The sequence below is a fragment of the Quercus robur genome, chromosome 5, assembly GCF_932294415.1.
Source record: "Quercus robur chromosome 5, dhQueRobu3.1, whole genome shotgun sequence".
In the NCBI taxonomy this organism is placed as follows: domain Eukaryota; kingdom Viridiplantae; phylum Streptophyta; class Magnoliopsida; order Fagales; family Fagaceae; genus Quercus; species Quercus robur.
Window position 1 is genome coordinate 19,774,825 of NC_065538.1, and position 9,500 is coordinate 19,784,324.

The following is a 9,500-nucleotide window of genomic DNA, read 5'->3' on the forward strand; positions in this document are numbered from 1 at the left end:
AAGGCAAGTTGGCTTCTTAGATCTTTATGTCACAAACTATTATATTTATTTTTTATAATTGAATTATAACTTTTTATTTTGCCACGGTTTGATCTCAGTTGAACCTTGGTCCAACTTTAAAAATTTTGAACTTCTTCATTTTCCATTTATTTGAATAGTCTAGGTTTCCAAATTCTGGCCTCCTACTCTTTTTTTTAAAGGGAAAAAAATTCTTTTGTTTGAAGGGAAAAAAATTCTTTTGATAGACTTTTCAAATTGCAAGTATTTTAGGAGAAACCAATTAGTTTCTATAGCAAATTTTGGATGAGTGAATTATAAATAAATAGTGAATTCCAATTAGCTCAATTTGTTAAGTCTCTTATTATCAAAAAAGAGATTTAGAATTCAAACCCCGCTTACACAAAAAACCAACTGGTGTCTTAGCTTGATGATAAGAACAATTATCATGAAGTAGATGTCATAAATTTAAATTTTACTATATCTATCTTTAAAAAATTATAAATAAATAAATAAAAAGCAAATTCCAAGAGGGCATAATTTAGGGGGAGACCAATTAAAGTGTGACATCTTAATTTAACTAAAATAATAATATAATTTAACTAAAATAATAATATAATTTAAGGGAAAGTTACATTTTAAAATCTGTATTTTAGTGTTGGTTTCAAATTAAAATTTATAGTTTTTAAAGTTTCAAATAAAATCTTGATATTCTGCGTGACTTAATTAATAGAAGATGTTTAACATAAAAGTAACTATAAATACTTGGAAATTGATGGCCCAAGCTCACTAAGAACAGTGATGCCTTGTCCTTCAAACTAAGTCTACACAATAGTTTTTTTTTATAGAGAGTGGGAAAATAGTTCTAGCATAAATTTGGGACTAAGTTTAGGTCTAAAGCCGAGGAATCTGAAGTAATGAAGAAAGACAATTTAAATAACAACTGAGGATATTGTGGTCCTTGGGTGAGTCCAAGGACTAGTTCTTATATATGAATGACACAAATTTTATTCCAAATAATTCACTGTTCACTTCTTGTTTGTTTCATCCTTAGAGAATAATCCCCCCTTTAACTGGGAGGTTCCCCTCTCTTATATATTCTTCCTCTTTGCATCTTAACCCTCCACTTGTATGCTTCAAAAATTTTCTTAGGTCACTTGTCCCATCAGAGTTCTGCTGAAGGTGGTAAAAGGGGCTGTTAGTTGTGAAACTATTGTTCAGGTGTTATTTCCTCATCAATGCAGTTGATAAGGTTGTTGTAGTGCATTCAATGCGGTGGGGGAAGGTATACCCTTTATAGGAAGCTTCCTTCCACCGTTTTAGCCCTTTCCATGATCCTTTTTTCTCGAAATGGGTTCTCCCAAAGTGTTATCTTGCATCTTCCTCCCTTCTTGGGTCGATGAAGTCCTCAAGTCGGATACACTTTTGCAGGTGGAATTGTGCAATACTTCATGCTCCATCCTCTTCGGTCCTCGGATGCTCTACAATAACCATAATTAAATATAAATAATGAAGCTTCTATTTTTTTTTTGAAAGTTTTAAATTATTAATTCAAATAATGAAAAATTCTAAATAAATTTTGGGAAGGTTGAGAAAAAGTAAACCATCCTAAGCCATCTAACAATGCTAAAAGTAAGTTTTACCTTAAACAACAACAATGACAATACCTATCAACTCTTAGTCTCAAAATTTTGGAGTTGACTATAGATGCTCAACATATTAATTATGATGTCACAAATGTATGTTTAGATTAAATTACATCTAGAGATCTATCTAATATAGTGATAAATAGGCACCAAAAATAAGTAATGATTATCTTATTTATTTCATATATGCATTCTTCTTCTCACAATACACGTATCTAAATCAAGGATGATATAAGGAAAAACAAATGTCTTTTTCTTGTTTTTTAATTTGGTAAAACAAAAGTCTAATCTAATATGGCAAAATGTGGTGGAATCTAATGTCTTCTGGGGTTAGTTTTTCCTAATATGCAATTAGATTATATTTAGGCTTGATTTAGAAAAAAAAAAGTATATATATAAATATATATATTTGGGTTATAATGTTATTGAAAAAAAAGAGAGCATATTTATTCAGCAAAAAAAAAAAAAAAAGGGAGAGAATATTTTGGTAGAGCTATTCCCTATTCTTGAAAAAAACAAAAGTGAAGGGGGGTAGGGTTTGAGATTCTCATAAATTTGACCCTTTGAAAAAACTTGTCTTCCCTTGATCCATTCCGTACACTAATTAAGCCAGTTCTTTCCTTCCTAGTATGTTATCATTTTCTTCTTCTTCATCATCTTCTTTTTTAAAGTGGGAATCTATACATATTCTCAGAAAAATATGTGGTCAGAATGCAAGGATAGGGAGATTTAATGATTGCCCATTTATATATTTCATGTGGTGGAGACTCCATATACGTATATGCTTGTGCTTACACTTTGACCTACTTAAATCCATAGCCACTCGCCGCCTTTGTGTTTTCTTGCATTTTTCTTGTGGGCAACAATTAACACCAACCAATTCATCCAACTATATATGATGATACCAATGGTGCTGTCTCAGTAAGACCATTATTTTATTTCTTTATTTACTTGTTGGGTCGCTAAACCATTGTTAATTCGAGGAAGTTTTTGTTTAATACAGCCTCGGTATGAAGTCGTGGAGAGATTTATCGTTATACAAATTAAGATGGAAACCCTTTTGAGACACACACACAAAGGAGCATCAATTTATAATTTTTTTTATATAAGATAGAATTTTTACTTTAATCTAATCTAAGTATATATGTGTATGAAATTCCCATTTGGAGACTTGAACTTTGGCCCTTATCCCCCACAACTTGTGGTCACTCCACCACATCAATTTATGATTTTAATCTCTTATATATTATTCCAAATCGAAATCACGTATGAAAACTTTTTTACTAGATAACAAAAAAAAATTCCCCAACTAGCTTCCCACATGGGTTTTTCTTGCTCCAAATAGGGGATGAGGTAGGAACGGATTTTACCCATCTTGTCTTTTATATGCATATACACCATATTTCCATCCCAAAGCACTCGTTTTTTCTATTTTATTTTTTACTATCACCACTTATTGTCTCTCACTCTCAACAATTCTGGTCTCCCCCCTTAAGAGATTATTACCAAATGTCTAATTCCACCCTGACCTAGACCTATCTTGCGTAGACACTTATGATCCAATCTCACTCTTCCTCTGAACACATAGTAGGTTGGAAGAGAATTAATCTCTAACACAATTTAGAGAAAAATTTTATCCTTTCATGGTAGTTCATTCAAAGGAGTTGGAGCAGGATGCTTGTTCATATCTCTATATCTAGCATCAAGTGCTCATTTAGTAGTCTATTGTTTAGCCAGGTCATTTGTTTAAATTCACATTTCGTCTCACCTTTTAGCAAATAAACTAGCCTTTTGTTTTGTTTTTTGTTTTTTTATTTATTTATTTATTTATAAAGGAGCTAACTTATTTCAACAAATAAAGTACTAACGAAATATATAGGATGCCAAACTAATGTAATATTAAACAAAAACTCCTTAGTAATTTTTTGGGTAAAATACTATTTTGATTCCTAAATTTTATCAAAAGTTTGTTTTTCATCCCTAAACTTTAAGAATTTCTTTTTTTATCCCTAAACTATTGAAAATTTCATTTTTCGTCTTTAAACTATTGAAAATGTTTTATACATGTCCTTAAATTTTACCAAAAGTTTGTTTTTTATCCATAAACTGTTAAAAAAGTTCTTTTTTCATCCCTATTTTTGTCTCTAAACTATTGAAAAAACTCTTTACAAAGTTTAGGGATGAAAAAAGTTTTTTAAAGTTTAGAGACCAAAAACAAACTTGTTGTAAAGTTTAAGGACCAAAATAGTATTTTACCCTAATTTTTTTTTATAAGTTAAACTATGATAGAGTCAGTATTTACTACAAATCCAATATTAGATTATACCACATCACACGATAACTCATGCTTCTTTTTTTCTTTTTTTAAAAATTCATTTTATGTCATTTGGATAGGCAACAATTTCTCATTCTTTTTGTGGGTTCCAATTAGCTTAACTGGTAAAGTTTCTGATGGTTGTATAAGAAATTTAGAGTTCAATCCCCGCCTACATTAAAAATTGATTGGTGTTTTGGTCTGATGATAAGGAGCTATCATCAAGAGCGGATGCCATAGATTGAAACTCTCTCTAAAAAAAAAAAAAAAAGGATAGGCAACAATTGGGTCACACATTATAGTAACTTTGTTACATTTACTAGCAATTTACTTCACATGGGTTAATAACTTAATGATGACTATCATACGTCCAAAAACATTGGAGGTGCTATAGATGAACTCGATGAAATGTTATTTTGAATTTGAATTGTGTAACTATTTATTGCTGTAATATTATTCTTTCCTTTGTATAGCAACCCAACAATCAAGAGGTCTCATGCGTGTGTGTATTTATATTCATTACATGTCAATACAAGAATAACTAAATTTTATCCAATTTTATTAGAGCACATGATCAGAGTTTGGGCTTCAAACCTAATTTTTTATTTCTGCCTTTTATTTAAAAATTCATTTTCATGTATTAGATTCTACTCATTGAGGGGAGCTAGACTTATAAGTTTGACTGCTGTGATTATGATTTACTTGAAATTGCGATGTCCTTTCTTTTTTCCTTAAAATAAGTGTGGAGGGGAAATTCAAGTGTAAGCTCTTGGCCTTAAATTGTGATATCTATACCTTATTTTCCAAACTAATGTGCACAATTACTTAATTTATACAAAATACTAGCAGCATATATAAGAAAATTTTGGGAACATTGTCTTATGTCTACTTTATTCAGCCACTTGGATTTTGTATTTTTGTTTCTTTAAGATAATTATTGCACCAGTATCAAATAAAGAAAGCATATTCTATTGATCTCAATACTATTATATTTCCTAACCCTACTCCAACCATAACCCCAAGACAATCCCAAGGTACAACCCCAAATTAAGGAAGTAAGCTCCTACATTTATACCATTAGTTTATGGCTGAAAACACAGCCCACCAGCTTTTTCTGCCCCACTTTATAATAAAGCAAAAGCAAGAATAAATAAATGAAACAACAAAGTAAAGAAAAGAAACATATGCAAAGTTTCTGAACCCCACCCTCTATAAAATTCTTTTAAGGTCATACTGTTAAGTTTCTTCAACCTCATCCGAGAAAGAAAGCAAAAACAGAACTGTCAATGCTTTTGCAAAGGCTTGTTTGGGTGCACATACAAGGACATGTGACAAAGTGAAGAGAGAAAGTTTAAGAAGAAAGGAAAGGGAAGGAATTTTTGAAGTGTTTTGCAGAGTCATTTTTTAGTGCAACAAATGATGGCTGGAAACCCTAACTGGTGGAGCATGCCTCCACCATCTCTCTTGCCTCCTCAATATGCACTTGGATCTTCTTCACTTCCTTTCAATCCTCTGGCAGCAGAAAACCAGGAGCTTCCACAGTCATGGAGCCAACTACTATTGTAACATACACACCAACTCTTCTCTCTCTCTCTCTCTCTCTCTCTATTAGTTCAGCTTGATTCTTACATATACATCTCTTTATACTGGCTTTCACATGCTTCCCTGGCCTTTGTTTATGTGTAAATCATTGTGTTTTCATGTCTTTGTTATGTACTATATTAACTTTTATGTCTCATGGGGTTTTGATCTTAGCTCCTCTCTCTATCTCTCTCTCTCTCTCTCTCTCTGCTTATTATTGTTTGGATTTCGTTAACCTGACTTGGGTTTTGATTTCAGTAATTAATGACACGCTTTTGGGGTTTCATGTTTGGTGATTATTTTCCAGAGGTGGATTGTCTGCAAGCGATGAAGAAAGCTTTCGTCTGAGTCATTTTCAACCTAAAAAGTTAGAAAATTGGGAGGACCAAATCTTGAATCAATCTCAAAGAGTACTTCCCGTTAATGTTGATGTAGTAAAACAAGAGATTTCCCAAAACAGTAACTTGTACGGTCTTGAAGATCATGAAGAATTTCAAGCGCTTCCTAGACCAGCTGCTTGGTCTCAGCAAATCATGCCAGTTTCTTCTCCTAGGTCTTGTGTCACCAGCTTAAGTAATAATAACATCTTGGACTTCTCTTATAAGAAGATGGATGGGAGCAATCAAAATTTAGATCATTCATCTGAGGTAAGAGAGAGATAAAGAGAGAAATTGTTACATTTTTTTTTTCAATTTTCTTTTATGCAAAAATTATTATTTTCTTCAACAAAGACTACATATTTCCTAAACATGTGGTTTTTATTTTGTTCTTTTTTATTTTGGCTCCCTTTCACAAGAGTACTAGCTCAGCCACTGGTGGGGCATATAAGAAAGCTAGGGTTCAGCCCTCTTCAACTTCTAGCCAACCACCTTTAAAGGTGACATAATTAGAATCTCTCTCTCTCTCTCTGCTGTGACTGTGTTTGTGGCTTGTATGTGTGTCTTTCATGATTGTCATTTCTTTAAGCATGTTTCATTCTTTTGTTAGTAAGTAGTAACTACACAATAGCAGAAAGGAAAAAAAAACAAAAACAAAAATAAAGGAACGAAAGAAAACAAAACGGTATGATAATCTACAAGCCATTTGATTTTGACAGCCTATATAGACTTTATTAACAAATAAAACAAAGTGATATATATTCTGATTTTCCTTATATACATGTTTATTTGTGAAGCAGGTGAGAAAGGAGAAGCTTGGTGATAGAATAACATCCCTTCACCAGCTAGTTTCCCCATTTGGAAAGGTATAAACCAAACCCTGCACCAGAAAATGAAACAAAGTGGTTTCTTCTATTCCTTTCTCTCTTTTTTTTTTCTTCTTTTTTTTTGGTAAAAATAATGATACAACTATACAGTATAACCCATGAAAAGAATTTTTATTTATTTATTTATTTTTCATACGCATTTCGAAGCTCTTATTAGTTCTTTATCTTTATTTACATATGGGTTTTCCCTTTTAACATTAAAGAAGATGAAAAAGATGAGTGGGGTGTTGTGGTGTGTTTCACTTTTGCAGACTGACACTGCTTCTGTCTTGTTAGAAGCCATTGGGTATATCAGATTCCTTCAAGGTCAAATTGAGGTGATGTACCTTCTACATATTATACTCTCTGCAATTATGTCAGTGAGAGCATGCAGTTAAAGTTTCAATAATTCATGCGTTTTCTAAACATCCTTTAGTTATGAAAGTTATAAATTTTGTTCTTTTTTCCCCCCTTGAATAATGCAGGCCCTTAGCTCTCCTTACTTTGGTAATGCATCCAAAAACATGAGGAGCCAGCAGTCTGTAAGTACCCATATATACCATTTCCCATTTCCCAAAGCCTAACAAAAATTCTCTCTCTCTCCAAAAAAAAAGTAGGCCACATGTTTCTACAGCATGTTTGCTGTATATAAATAATTTCTGCCACAACTTTTGTAAGATTTATTAATTTAGAAATTTTTTTTAAAAATATTTTATTGGGAGAATAATAAAACAATAAATATTGTTGACAATTTTTTATATTTCACATGAAAAATGTGTCAAAACTTCTTTTATTATGATTTATTAACAATTGCTCTAAAGGTATCTGTTAATATCACCATTTATTTAAAGTGATTAACAATCACTTTAATTGTGAATTCATTGTTTTTTCTACAACGTAGTTGATTATATCAAAGTTGTGGTAAGAACCATGGCACAAAAGTTGGGTCCACATATTTCTCCATATAAAATGAGTAATGTTAGGATAACAATATATTTGACAATTTTTTTGTAATTGTTGATATAGCTTGTTGTGAATCTTGTGATGATTTAACATTATTTTCACACTAGGGTCCACTGATGAAATTATTTTTTATTATACACTAATTACAATCAGATATGCCAGCCATTATGAAAAAAATTGTAACAAATATAGTATTACTAAACTTATTGGTATAAAAATTTAAAATTGACTAGAAAGAAATTGTTTTAGGTTCAAGGAGAAAGAAATGGTGTATTTCCTGAAGACCCCGGACAGGTATGCTTTATTGGATCCATCACTTCCTTAAAGGCAATTAGTAGAGGAGCCTTTGCAATGGAAAGCATCTTATAAACTAAAATATTCATATATGGAAAAGCATTGAAAGAACAAGGTTCTCAGCTTTATAAAACTTTTTTTATTAATAAAGGTTAAAGAAAAGTATAATTTGTGACTGCTTAATTACTTTGGAATCATGAAAGAGTTGAAAAAGATTGAAAATACTAATACTTTCCCCTTTTTTTGCCCATCTAGTTGTTGAATGACGCCTGCCTAAAAAGAAAGGAAGCTCCTAACCAGGTACTCTATCTTTTATATATACAAAAGCTGGTTCATGAAATTAGTTTTTTCTCCTTCAATTGACTTACTTGCTTATTAAATATTTATTTAGCATAGTAATCATTAGTGTCATCTCCATCATTGCAAGTATTATACAATATACAAAAAAGTATACATCATCTTAGTTCCACAGAAGTTTCACATACAATAGTTACAAAGATAATCTAGTTAATTGTCTCAATTTTTTTTATTTGCAAAATAGAATACTTTTTGAAATGAAACATATTAGAAAAATAGAATTGGATGGTTGTATAGAAGGTATCAGGGTTTCCAAGATTCTTATTTTGGATGATATGATCAGGATACACAGGATAAGCCAAGGGACTTAAAGAGTAGAGGGTTGTGCTTGGTTCCAGTGTCTTGCACTCAGCTTGTAGGAAATGACAATGGAGCTGATTTTTGGGCTCCGGCCTACGGCGGCGGGTTTTGACAAGCAGCTAGAATTAATTTGGCTGGAGTTTACATGGAATGATAATAACATCATAAGCAGTCAATCTGCTGAAATCTAAGGCTGATTGCTCATGATGCTATGCATTCTCAATTCCAAGTATTAACTGTTCCAGTGCTATCTAATTTTAGATAATCAAGCTTGTATCTTATTAATTTTTCCTTTGAGCTATATATGATACAAGGCTTCATGTATGGGAAGTTCTCAATTAGAATATTGTAGGAAGAATGGGCCATATATATGATACAAAGCTTGTATCTCTCTCTCAGTTTTATTTTTTGCTAATTAGATTCTTTCTTTCAATTTCTTCTTCTTTTTTCTTTCTTTCATAACTCATCCTTTGTTGGAATAATTTTTCTGAGTTTTGTGGATAAATAGCATAGGAAGAAAGTTAATTTAATTCCACAACTATTGATAACGAAAAGAATTAAAATAAAGTTTTTTTTTTTTTTTTCCACTCTAGCTAGTCTATAAGAAGTAATCATTATTTTGTGAGCTAGTGTGCCAACAAAATTATAATCATTGAATGATGAACAAAAAAATTATTTATTATAGTCTCTCTCTCTCTTTCACTCACCAATTAAATTTATGTCTTTAGATAAAGAAGTCTAGACCTACTTGTACCAAATACTTAAATTGATAAAAAAAATAATTGAACTTAGCATTATTCAAGTA

The 9,500-nt window shown here is 31.4% G+C and overlaps 1 protein-coding gene across 5 annotated transcripts; it reads left to right on the plus strand.

Annotated features, from left to right (window-relative positions):
• Positions 1 to 5,058: 5,058 nt before the first annotated feature.
• On the plus strand, positions 5,059 to 9,128 carry LOC126725427 (transcription factor bHLH68-like). 5 transcript variants are annotated; one of them, XM_050430163.1, is made up of 9 exons: positions 5,061 to 5,519; positions 5,846 to 6,185; positions 6,335 to 6,415; positions 6,713 to 6,781; positions 7,054 to 7,119; positions 7,267 to 7,323; positions 7,994 to 8,038; positions 8,294 to 8,338; positions 8,688 to 9,128. In XM_050430163.1, the coding sequence occupies exons 1-9, from the start codon at positions 5,374 to 5,376 to the stop codon at positions 8,805 to 8,807; spliced, it is 969 nt and encodes a 322-aa protein (XP_050286120.1). In that variant the 5' UTR covers positions 5,061 to 5,373; the 3' UTR covers positions 8,808 to 9,128. The 5 variants fall into 5 exon arrangements, with proteins under 5 accessions (XP_050286122.1, XP_050286120.1, XP_050286121.1 ...); XM_050430160.1 differs by having other exon boundaries at positions 5,074 to 5,519; positions 8,679 to 9,128; XM_050430162.1 differs by having other exon boundaries at positions 5,083 to 5,519; positions 6,716 to 6,781; positions 8,679 to 9,128.
• The last annotated feature ends 372 nt before the right edge of the window (positions 9,129 to 9,500 follow it).

Coding starts and splice junctions, on each gene's coding strand:
- LOC126725427 (XM_050430160.1), top strand. CDS start 5,374: ATGATGGCTGGAAACCCTAACTGGTGGAGCATGCCTCCACCATCTCTC. Junction 6,186..6,334: donor ATTTAGATCATTCATCTGAG/GTAAGAGAGAGA, acceptor CCCTTTCACAAG/AGTACTAGCTCAGCCACTGG. Junction 6,782..7,053: donor TAGTTTCCCCATTTGGAAAG/GTATAAACCAAA, acceptor TCACTTTTGCAG/ACTGACACTGCTTCTGTCTT.